At 46.4% G+C, this 12,655-nt stretch overlaps 1 protein-coding gene across 2 annotated transcripts in view; it reads right to left on the reverse strand.

Moving 5' to 3' along the window:
• The window catches only part of LOC126522797 (uncharacterized), a 47,353-nt gene that overhangs the window by 21,322 nt on the left and 13,376 nt on the right, over positions 1–12,655 (reverse strand). For both annotated transcript variants that reach the window (XM_050171610.3, XM_050171609.3), the window contains exons 6-11: positions 10,453–10,600; positions 5,713–5,836; positions 5,257–5,397; positions 4,567–4,729; positions 2,431–4,467; positions 117–1,597 (exon numbers count right to left, since the gene is read on the reverse strand). In XM_050171610.3, the coding sequence (XP_050027567.1) occupies positions 117–1,597; positions 2,431–4,467; positions 4,567–4,729; positions 5,257–5,397; positions 5,713–5,836; positions 10,453–10,600 (4,094 nt within the window). The remainder of the gene's footprint in view (positions 1–116; positions 1,598–2,430; positions 4,468–4,566; positions 4,730–5,256; positions 5,398–5,712; positions 5,837–10,452; positions 10,601–12,655) is intronic.

Here is a 12,655-nt window from a genome sequence, read left to right on the forward strand (position 1 = left end):
AGCCACCATCGGAAAACTGGGAGGATTCGCCTAGAAACCTTCACTTTAAAAAGCAAGACCTCTACAGTCTAAAGACCAGCTGAGATAACATCACATGCTAAACATGCAAGGCTCACCTTGCACGGTGAATACTAGTCGATTCATCCGAGGACTCCATGATGTCACTTGGTGCATTAGCCATGACACTGCTGTCTTGCACACTGCAACCAAGAAAGGCGCCTGGCATCGGCACGTACAATGGCAACTCTGCCCAAGGCGCAACTCCACTGGCAATGTTCTTCAACCTATCAATCCGTTCCATCACCGCTTGCTGCTGAGCCAACACCTGCTGCAGCGACGACTCCACGCTTGCCACCCCATCCACAGGAGGCTGTTCTTGTGCCTCAATGAGCCGTTGACGTCGTTCCTGCAGGTGCCCGTGACGAGCTTCCAACGCGCTGCTCAGGTCCTCAAGGAATCCGACAGCAACGCGGTACATCTCGAAAAGTGTGGCGACAACTTCCGGCAACAAAACGCTGTGGTCCTGCATAGCGTTGCAGTCTCTGATGTATTCGAGCAGCCTCAACGGTCGCGTTGCCTCTCTTTCCAAGGCCTCCACGAGTGCCAAGCCGAGTTCCTGTTCCCGAGCCGCTGCGTCATTCCGCAGTTGCATCATCGTCACACACAGCTCATCCCTCTCACTGTTTCGCTCAACGAGCTGGCGCCTGAGCTCCTCCGCGTCCTCCTGGAGACTTTCAAGGCCAGCCATTCTCTCCACAGATTCCGTATCCTTTAAGGACTTTTCGGCAACCAAGGCCACCATAACACGTTCCTTCTCTTCCAGCTGGCTTTCAAGTTGCAGCTGCCGCTGTCGGGCCAAGTCGAGTTCATTTTCTCTAGCCACAGAGTCATTCTGCAGTTGCATCATCATCACGTGCAACTTGTCTCTCTCCCCATTTCGCTCAACGAGCTCGTGCCTCAGCTCTTCTGCGTCTGCCTGAAGGCTCTCGAAGGTGGCCAGTCTCTCTCTCATAGCCACAGCCTCGGCTTCCGCGTCTTTCAAGCGAGACTGTTCCTTAGCCAAGGCAGCCATGACACCTTCCTTCTCTTCCAGCTGACTTTCAAGTTGCTGCTGCCGCAGCTGGGCTGCATTAATTTCCTGTTCTCTGGCCTCAACATCATTCTGCAGTTGCATCACTGTCACATGCAACTCATCCCTCTCCGCATTACGCTCGACAAGCTGCTGCCTCAGCTCTTCCACATCTTCCTGAAGGCTCTCAAGGGCGGCCAGTCTTTCCTTCAATGCCAGAGCCTCGGCCTTCACCTCTTTCATGCAAGACTGTTCCTCAGTCAACATAGTGATGGCAGCTTCCTTTTCTTCCAGCTGCTTTACGAGTTGCATCTCCTTCTGCTGAGCTTCTTGCAGCTTGTTGCCTGCAGTGTTGAGAGAGTGAGAGAGCGAAGCTGTTTCCTCTTTCAGTGCGTCCAGCGCTGCCTGTGTGCTGGCTGTGAGGTCTTCGAGCTCGCGGATGCGAGCGTCCTTTTCAGTCACAACCACAAGAGCTTGCTCCAGGCAGCCTTGCGTCGAAGCCAACTGTAGCAGTCCTTCATCTCGTTCCTAGACAAAGGAAACATGCAGGAAAGTCCCATATGTCAGTAGAAACTCAGAGAGCAGGTATGAAAAATTTAGGATGGTGGAAATTTCACTGCTAATTGCAATGCTGCTAATCACGAAAAGTAATGCCAGTAGTTTCAATTTTGAGCATACAGTTGAACCTCAATACAATGAACACAGGTACAACGAAGTATCTATATGTAATGAAGTAAACGTAGATTAAATATAACATTTTTTTTTTGTCAACAGTACCCGTGTGTATGCTTGTAACAAATATTGAATATATAGCATACCTATAAAAAGGTTTAATTGTACTACCTTATGACAAACGTGAGAGCCAACATAAAAAATTATAAAATCCCACCAAAGCAGAACCTCAGTGCTACCTTTGACAGCATAGGTGTTCCCCTGCTTGATTTTTGCAACAACCTTTTTAATTGGCTTGTAGCTACGACTTGTTACGATTACCTTGTTTCTTTGGCAACATTACGCTCAGAGAAAGCTAGGTGAGCAGGAACCTTCCACTTTAACATTGTTAGCGAGGCAGTGCTATGGTGGCATAATCTTCCTTTTTTCTTTAAGGCTAGCCTAAAACAAGTTGCATAAATTCTTTGTTGCCAATCGCAGTTCTTTATGACTGCTACAAATGTTTAAGCACACCGAAGAGTTTTACATTAGTGTTCAAACCAACTACTGAGATTGTGTGAGCAAGCCAACACTAATAGTGTGAGTGGCACAACTTACAAACACAGTGAAAGCTATGAACATTTTAAAAGCATCAGTAGGTACCACTGTTACCGCTTTTAACCAAGAAGAAAAAAAAGAAAAGCACTAACTGCATTCCTGTCCACGAGATCATGCTCCAAAGCCTGTCGCTCAGCAGTTTCTTCATCTCGCTGGCAGGACAAGACGTTCAGACGAACGAGGAGCTCCTGCTCCCTCAATGTCGCCTCCTCGCACTTGTTCCTCAGGGCTTCGCACTGCTGCTCAAACTCCGAGCACTGCCTCGAGGCCGCCTCCAGCTGCTCCCTCAGTGTGCCCAGCTCCTGCTCTTTCTCGCAAAGGTCCGCGATTGTCTTCTTGAGCTCCTCAATGGTGGAGATTTTCCGACAGAGCTCTCCCTGAATACGGGCCACTTCGTGTGTGAGCAGCTTGTCGACCTTCTCCTGCAGAAAGTTGACTTCGGCAGTACTAACCGCGAGCTCGCTGTCGAGTACGGCGTTCTCCTTTTGCAGGTCCTCAATCTTCCTCTTGCTCGAAGCGAGCTCGTCTTCCAGGCCCACCTGCGCAAATACCAACACTTTCTTCTCGTCGAGCAATGCCATGCACTGCGCATCCTTTTCGGCAACCTTGGCGTTCATCGCCTCGAGCCTGTCGACAGCGGCGCTGTGCTGTTCAATCTGCTGGGACAGCTCAGCCTTCAGGTTTCTTATCTCTTTTGTTGCCAGCGAAAGCTGCTCCTCAAGAGCTCGCTTCTCTTCACCTGTCTTTGCAAGCAAAGCCTCCTCGTTCTCTTCTGCATTTGCGATATGCTTCTTCAGTTCTTCCACAATGACTTCTCTCTCCTTGACAGATGCAGTTAGGGAAAGAACTTCACCTTCCTTGGACTCAATAAGCTGAAGGCACTGCTGGTACTCCTGCTGCAGCGTTGCGTGCTTCTCGGCTGCTGCTGCAAGTTCCGATTCCAACGCATTCTTGGATGATTCGATTTCACTGAGGGTCATGCTTTGTTGCTCCACCAGCTTGGAGAGCTCTTTCTCTGCGGAGATGTCTTGTTTCAGCGCTGTGATCTCGGCTTCTTTCTCTTCCGCAAGCCGTCGATGATCGGCTTCTGCTTGCTCGAGGTTCTGCACCTTCTGCACAGTGTCGTTGAGCTCCTTCTTCATTCCCTCAAGAAGAACCTCCCTCTCCTTGAGAGCCGACTCATGTTCCATCAACGCTTTGTCGCTTTTGAGCAGACGGTCCCTGACTGACCCGAGCTCGTCTTCCACTTGCTGGGCATTCTTTTGCAGCGTTTCGGCCTGGCTTTCAAAATCTTTTAAGGCTGCTTCCTTCTCGGAGAGGTTCTTAAGCAGAGTCATCTTCTCGCTTTCCCTTTCGGAGAGCAAGCTCTCCAGCTCTCGCATGTTTGCTTCACTCTTGGAAAGCTGCTCCCTGGATTCTTTCAGAGCACTCTCGAGACCGGGTATCTTTTCACATTCTGCTGTCTGACGTGCTAATTCTACTCGAAGAGCCTCTTTCTGTTTTTCAGTATCTTCCAAAGCAGCCTTGACCTCACCACTGAGGTGCGTAGCATCCTCAAGGTCCTTTCGCAGTTTCTCCGCACTGGCAACGAGGTCCCTGTTGTCCGCAATTTCCTTTTCGAGGCCTGCAGCTCGCGCTTTTTCATCTTCTATCATCGACGACAGTTGCTTCACTTCGTTTGAAAGCTGCTTTATAGTGTCATCGAGAGCCTGCTTTGATTTGGTAAGGGTGGACACCTCCTGTTCTTTTTCGTGGAGTGCCCTGGCGAGGGTGCGACTCTCTTCGACCAACTTGCGCAGGTCCTGAACTTCTTGTTCCAGAGTCGACGCTTTCTGAGACGCTTCCCTTTCGCGTCGTTCACAGTCCTCCAGCTTCGACTCCAGCTTCTGAATTCTCGCGCCACCATCTGCAGCGGCTCTCTGCGACCTGTCAAGTTCCGCCCGCAGCCGCTCCGTGTTGCCGTCACTCTGGTGGACAGCCTGCCGAAGCTCTTCCATCTTTTGCTTCGCCTCTTGCAGCTGAGCCTCGAGGTTCTGGCATCGAGCCGATTCTCGCTGCAGCTCAGAACGGCACTGAGAAAGGTCTTTTTCCAGGCTTTGTTTTTGGTGCTCCATGGCGAGCAGTTGGCTCTGCAATCAAAATATGCTTGCTATTAGAAAAAAATATACTGAAACAAAGAGGCAAAGCTTGCCTTGCGATTGATCTGTGGACTATATAACTGCACTCACCTTGGTATTCGCCAACTGGCCTTGTAACTGCACCAAGTCCTGCGACTGCCGCTCCAAATCTTGCGCGGATTTGTGCAGCTGCCCCTCTAGCCGACGAGCTTCTCGATTCGCACTGTCGATGGTAGTTTCCAGGTCACGAACTTTAACTTCCAGGTTTGCATTCCTGAGAAATGAAAGCCAAAATACACAAGGTGAGACACTAATTCTCATTAGAGCTCACCTCAAATTGAAGCCTAGCGACCCACTCTGCCACCCTCAATCAGTAAATGACCTCTTGCGCCGCACCTACCCACACTTTCCAAAGCGGTCGATCATCCTCTCTTATACTGTGCCCCAGCCCCTCATTTTTCCTCGTTCCTAACCATGAACAAGCTTTTTTATTATTATTATCAATAATACCTACATCACCTGAAGGCATTGTTGCAGGAGGGTCTCAGAAAAACCCTCTCCTTTTCATCTATTATTTGCTGATGTTGCAACCGGGGTTCTGAAAATGTGGCAAGTTCACGCACAGTGGTGGAGTAAGGATCGTGGACCTTGGCCCGACATCCAGGACATTTTAAGAGCACATTAATAAGAATAACATGCTAGTCAAACTAGTGCCACTTCAGAATAAGTTCGGCTGTGTTCATGTTTTCTTTTGTTTATTTAAGCAAACACTCTTGAGGCTACGAACTCGCAAGTACTTACTTCGCTTCGGCAGCCTTGGCAGCCTGCTCCTGGTTTTTTAGAGCTCGGTTCAGGTCGGCCAACTGGGTCGACGACTGCCGCTCTTGCTGCTCCAGTCTGGACACCTGTTTCCGCAAATCCGCTACAAGGCCCTCTTGGGTGCTATAAGAAATAAATATGCCAGCCAGCGTTACTGTCTATGGTCTTCGGTCACTGTGCCCCTCTGGTTCATGTGCCTGATTCACAGCATTCAAGTTGATCAAAAAATAAGAGCAAGCAGCAAGCACCATGCTCATTCGTCTTTCATATTCAATGACTTTTATAAACTCTCGTATGTTAGTCAGCACTTCTGTCAACATACGCCTTTTTTAATCTTCGTCAGCCATGCTGAATTTTCAGTGGAAACTAATGTCAAATGGCTAGGTATACCCCACTCCTTTTCAGTAATTTTAATAGCACGAAGGATGGCACACTCACGAGAGCTTGGCTTCACTGCGCTCAAGCTGAGCCTTGGTAGCATCGAGGGCTTTGGTCGCTGCTGTGAGCTCCTGCTGAAGACGTATCTGGGTGTCATTGAGCTCCTTGAGCAGTTTGCCGTTCTCTGTAAACATCACATGGGGGGGAAAAAAAAAAGAAGTGAAGTGTATCTCATAGGGATGTCAAACAGTGAAATGTTTTGTTCAAACCAAATTCAAATACAAGAAAAATATGGGCTTCGAACATCAAGTTAGATAGCCAATTAGACAGCCTCCTCATAAAAGTAAAGAAAAAAAAACGGGGAAGAAAAGTGTTAAAAAAAGTTAATCTCCTACCATTCAGACAATGCTACTCGGTCTATTCAGAAGAGTGCACCTTGTAAACGAGAAAACAGAAAAAGGTCACCATAGTTGCCTACTCGATTACAATACATGCTTGAAGCAGATGGTATACAGTTGAACCCACTTACAACGATACTGGTTTTAACAATATATCGGCTATAACACTGAGAAGCTGCTGCACCATGCTGCACCATCAACTTTTCTATGTGCTATATGGTGAAATAGCCCGCTTACTACAATGCCTCCATGCCACATTATTGATTATAATGATGGAGTGTGGCTACTGGGTGTCCATGCGAAAAGACAATGAAATGCAAAATCTTTGAAAGGAAAAAAGAAAAAGAGAAATTCGAGCTGCTGCACGATGGCACTAATTTTCCAGCCTTCTCCCCATCTCCAGCCTCGCGCACCTCTCTCCCGTTCCCTTCCACCCCTCCGAGCACGAATGGGCTGCGCCCCTAGCTCTATGCCACACCACCCTCCGAAACACAAATGGACCGCGCCAACTGCGCTGCTCCCTGTATGCTCGGTGGCCCCTTGGTTCTTTATTCTATGGCCCATCATTCTGTGCAGTTCTACCAAAGGATTAAGTTGCTCGCGCTTGCCTTTGTTGGTTGCGTCAAAGTTGTTGCTGGCCGAGTAGTTTCTCAGCCTCGTTTGACTCACCGCCGAAACGGAAGACGGCTGATCAATTTGCTGATCATCAGAAATACACGAAGTTGCCAGCGAAAATAAAGCACACTGCTATATATTTGGAAACTAAGTGTTTCTAATCGATGAGGCGATCGCCATGAATGTTCTTTCATTGGATAGTGACAATGATGACGGCAGAGATGATGTGGTAGGGCAGGCTGCCTCAATGTTGTCCTCACACGTGGCCTGGCAAATGATTCAGTCTCCTCTGGGGCTTCATTTTCGCGAGAAACCTTCCACTGCACTACATGGAGCACCTGGTTGCCCTGGAGAAGGATGTCGGCAAGCTTCGCGTAAAGCAAGCAAGGCTGACATACATGGCGTTTCTCTCAAGCCCGTGGGAACTATGTGGCGATCTCGCCCAAGCATTTCTTCTAGATTTCTCAAGCTGACATGTTGCCGCGGCAACCTTCTCGCATTTTTTGAAAGGCCCCTTTATGGGCCACTAAAGCGATGCCTCGGTGGAGTTTGCATATCGCTTGCTGCCTGTGACCCCTCTTTGCAGTTATGGCAGGGCCATTCTTGGACGCCGACAGCCGCAGCTTGTTACACACGATCGGAGCGCACAGGAAGCAGAGTTAGAACAGTTAAATAAGTGAACACAATCAGCAGCCGGTTAAAGGAAAGTGGTGGGGAGGAGCGCTGGCCTCCCCGCCATTGTAGTTTTCTCACAACAGCTCTGCCATCCCACTAGGCCGATTTTCTTTTTTCATGCAACCTGGTTACAATAATTATCGGTTATACTGTATTTACTTGCATAATGATTGCACTCTTTTGTAAAAAAAATTGACGCAAATTCAGGGGTGCGGTCATTACGCGGGTTAAATAGCCCACGAAAAGAAAGATTTTCTTTTTTCATCCCGCATTTAATGCGGGGTGACAATGGGTCAACAAGCAGGCGGCTGCCGCTGTCAGGGCGGGACACGAAAGCCAAAATGGCAGCCAGCGGAGCAAGCCGAACACGATCATTTTTCTTCTCGTGAGTACTTTATGCGCATTAAAACAGTTTCTTCCGTATCAGTAATGAATAATATCGTTAATATTGGCAAGTATGCAACATTATAATGTAGCCATGTCCACTTTGAGGGGACAGAAACAAAGATGGGCGCACTTAGCTGCCAGTGACATGGAAACACATGGCGGGCAGGCTGCGAAAACTGCGGCATTTGTCTTCACTGCTATCCTAATACGGCACGTTTCCACTAAGGGTGGTCGAATATCTTAGCTGCGTTACAAGTATCGGCGTATAAATAGGGTACACTTCTAACGTGTCAGTGTAAACGTGGCCACTATCGTGGCCGCTCACCATTTGTTGCGTGCCCACGAGTGTGTACGAGAAGAATTGAAAGGCGCCCTTTATGTTGTCGTTGAGCAAAACCATTATGAAGCCTACAAATAATCAAGCCAAGGCAAGCTTGGTTGTAGTTTTTTTTTTTTTTTTTTTTTCATGGAAGTGTGGAAAGTGATGAAAGGAATGAAATGGGGCATCTACTTAAGTATGTTGGGTGTGTGCAGACCGCTTGGTTTGTCTTGAAGAGTCGTTCGCGTAGCATTCGACAGATGGTAAGTGCGATCATCATTAGCTAGACTTGGCACATAACATATCACTCGGCAAGTTCGCGGTGCGATCATTACACGGCAAATTTTTAAAATCTAGTTTTGACGTCAAAATTTAGAGGTGCGATCATTACGTGATCGAGTGCGATCATTATGCAGGTAAATACGGTAACAATGGAATTTTTGCGTTACTTGAATGTTGTTATAAGTGAGTTTGACTGTAATCGTACCTATGCATGGAACCGGAATATTTAACTGGTGTTTGACATTTTGAATACAATCAATGACCAATTTTTTGAACATGGCTGATAATGTACTTCATAGAACCAAAGAACCTCTAAAAGTTTGGATGTTGAAACCTTTTGCCATCTGACTTTTCAAACTTTTTGCCATGACCACAGGTTTGAAAAGGCCATCATAGAAACCACCACCATCACAAATTTGATTATCTTGCAGCTTTGAACCAGCATTCTTGCATGCCGGTCCGCCGGCAGCCATAGCCAGCCGTAGCCACTGCGGCCACTAGACTTGTACATAACGAATTAAGTTTAATTCATTACTTGTAATACACTTTTTCATAGTTTTGTAATGTAATGAGTGCTTTGTTTACTCGGTAACACTCACTGTAATTTCATTACTTTTTTAGTAACCAGTTACTTTAATGAAGCGCCAAGCTCTAAAACGCTACACAGCTTTGAATATGGCAGAAACTGTGGCAGAATGCCCACGGTCGGCAAATGACATGTACATGAATTACCTCGTTCCCATAATCAGCTTCCTGCAGCTATGCCTCAATAACCTGAAGATGGCTGGCTCGCAGATTTGCACAGCTCTCACGGAAGTGCTTTATAACAGCCTTCATAGGTGGTGAGAGCTTCTGCTCAATCCTTTGCCTAGTGCATTCTATGACATTTCTGATACTATAAAGAGAAGTTTTTGGTCGTTAAACGTATGTTTCCATTTGCCTGATATGCGACTCACAGACACCTAATTTTGAGACGGATGAGTTTAGGAACTGGCTCGCGCCCTTATGAGGCCACCTGTAGGCATTACGGGAATCTCAAGGGAAGGAGCTCTGTCGTCTGCTTCACTTGCGACCACCCATGCAAAATAAGCCTCGCATAGCTGGATTCAACCTTTTCTACTGTCTTAGCTAATTATAGCACAACAGCCCATTGAAGGGCCCCTCACCAGGCCTAGTCATTGAGCTGACAAGCACAGTTCATACAATGTGCACTAATGATTGCGTCTATAGCGTATTACTCCCCTACGTGCCATAATCCTAGTCAGAGAGTCAACGTCATTGACACAAGTGCGCCTACGTCATTCGCAGCACTGTGACATGACTCGCAGTTACAGGTGACCGAGAATCATTCAAGGCAACAGGAGTTATTTGTTTGATCTGCTGCTTCAATAGACAAATTAAAGTTTAGAGAAATAGTAAAACCTGCAAAATGAATGTTTGTGTGTCTTTGTTTAATTTCATCTCGTAGCAAGAGAGATGGACTTCGGTTTCATCTGTTTGTTCCCATGCCGTGCACCCGCCCACGCAAAGGACAAAACCGTGTCACTTTCTATCGTGTTCCAGCGCACAATCGTGCACACCCAACGCACAATACATTAAAGTTTTTTTGCATCTCACCTGCATTCTGCCCCCATCGAAATGCAGCCGCGGCGGCTGGAATTCGATTCAGCAACATCGTGCTGAACAGCGCAACGTCAAAGGCATGAAGCAACCACAGCGGGCTGAGTCTGAGCGAGTCGACTCGTGAGAGTTTGCCAACCTATGCACGCAACACATTGTTTTTTTTATATCACAGTGACCCTATCGGCGAATTTGTTCTTGCTGATTTCGCCTGCTTTCAGAACTTGCCTGAATAAGCTTGCGGAAGGCAAGTATCCCCTTTGCACCCTTTCACCATAGGAAGACTTCCAACGAGAGGATTGGAGACCAACGAGCGAAACACTTTTGTGAAGCTGTTTTTCATAAAATTTGACGCAACATTTGTAAAATTTAATTACAAGCCGAAGTTCATAATTTTTACGAAAAATTCGGGAGAGGTGGCAAGTATGCTGATGTATCGTTTCTTTAACAGGATCAGCAGCGTCCGTGCCCACCTAATGTTAGCTCGCCCAAGGCATTCCTCACCTTGCCCCAGGAGTCGCAGTTCTTCCTTGAGCGAAGCCTCCTTTTCACGGCTCCGCTGCTCCAGGGTCTTCCGGGCAGCTTCACTGTTATGCACCTGGCATTCCATTTGCTGGGTGACCTGCCGGCTACGCTGCTCGAGTTCTTGAACCTTAGAGGCAAAAGGCAACAAAAAATAACATTAAACTCAAGCATCGAACAATTGTCATGCATACATCGTTTTACTTTTCTAACCGGCAACCACCTTATCGCTGTTGTTAATTTGTCTCAGAGCAACACGCAGTTACTGTACCTAACGTTTCCATGTACATTATAGTTTAGTATTTTTTACTATACATAGTGCCAACTTACTGTGATAGCACAGCCAAAGCTATGTGCCCGCATTCGCAGAGCTTCTGCTTTCGTGTTACTATGCAAAGTAGTGCCGACGTTTTGCTGGTGATTTACAGGACCAGGAAAACCAAATACCGACACCAGAAAACCAGAACTATGAACTGTAAGTAGCAAGCATTTTATTTGTTATGAAATAGACCTTGAACAAAAAAATTCAACAAATGATTGGTATAATTCTTTTACACTACATAGCTTCCAGTTGCTTGCATTTGCGAACTACATGCAGATGTGCAGTGAAAAACGTGTGCTTCGATTCCATAGCTTTGGCTGTGCTGCCACATAAAGTTGTCTTTAGTATTAAGTGCACATTAGGACCAAGTAAATACAGCATGTAAAAAACAATTTCCAAAAGGCAAATTTAACACTTTCCATTCCACACTCTATTATTCTAAACTCCGTCTAAAGATGGCCAAGTTTTCTTACTATAGAGCTCCTCACGAAAAAAAATGCATGTATACATATTGTAAGCACTACTAACGTACTTCGTCGCAAAGACCCAGACGTCCTCTCGCGTTCCCGTCCTCCCTGGAGCTCCGTTCCGGTCACCGCCTGCGCCCAGCTACCCCGCACCTCCACCACTTTATAATACCGAGACCGATCAAGTTGTCCAGCGCTGTTTATTCCAAAAAAAAGGCACCGCCCCAGCTCACACACGAAGAAGTAGAAGAACAGGGAAGATCATGATGGCTATGTACAAATGAAAACGACGAAGTACGTTAATAGTGCTTACAATATATACATAATGTTTCAAGATTTCTTTTATACAAAATCTCAGCCATTTATTGCAAAGGTGACTCTTCACAGCACTTCACAAGAAAATGAAAAAAAAAAATCACTGTCAAGGAGAAAATTGGGTCTGCAAGAAAATGAAGTGCCAGCTTGATCATTTTTGCCAGAAATGTACCCACGAACCTGGGGTGGTACTATTCTTGGATGGCCAATTTTAGGGATGATTTTACTTTTGTGAAATTTCACTAATCTAGCACCACACACATGGTCAGTCTCTATGGGCAACAACGTTCGTGGCCCTAAGGACAGCCTGCTGAGCACTGTTCCAAGAATGCTGTCACTCATAGACGCCAAGGCACAAGGCACTAGTCCCGCAATACCTCCCAAAAGTGAGAGTATCCCTGAAATCGACCATCTGAAAATACAAACCAAACTCATCCATTGCACAAAAGGCAGTATACTGTCCCCTGAAGAGGATAACGAGGAACTCGTCGCCCAGGACATTCCTGTACAGTGCTAGAAGATTTAAACAATTCTAAAACTCCTACTCGCTTTTTCGTTACCAAGGCTGCATTTGTAACAGCAGCTTAAATTCAGGCTCCAAAACGCTTTCAGGTAATGATGAACCAGGTGTTTAGGGCAGACATTCGTTGCTGTTTGCATTTCAATCTTTGAGCACAGCACACACAGAAGAGAATGTATATCCAATACTCCATTTCATACATAGCAGGCAAATCTTTGAAGGCTAGCAAGACTTCACTCACTGGTCACATTCATGACTAGAAAATAGCGCATGACATGCGAAAGATATTGGTATGCGTCATGCAATTTGATGTGGCCTTAAGTCTCACACTGTTATGACATCATGAAATATGGCAAAATTACTACATGGAAGGCACCACAGATGTGATCTTATTCTGAACTGAACAAGTGGACTGATATAAAATCGAACGTCAATATAACAAACCCAGATAATGAATTATCGGGTATAAGGAAGTAAATAAATAAAAAGGCCTCACCACTATTACACTGTAGAAGACTTGTTTATAACAAATATTAGATATAACAGAGCTTTTTCTGTGTC

Source organism: Dermacentor andersoni, chromosome 6 (assembly GCF_023375885.2).
Source record: "Dermacentor andersoni chromosome 6, qqDerAnde1_hic_scaffold, whole genome shotgun sequence".
Lineage (NCBI taxonomy): Eukaryota > Metazoa > Arthropoda > Arachnida > Ixodida > Ixodidae > Dermacentor > Dermacentor andersoni.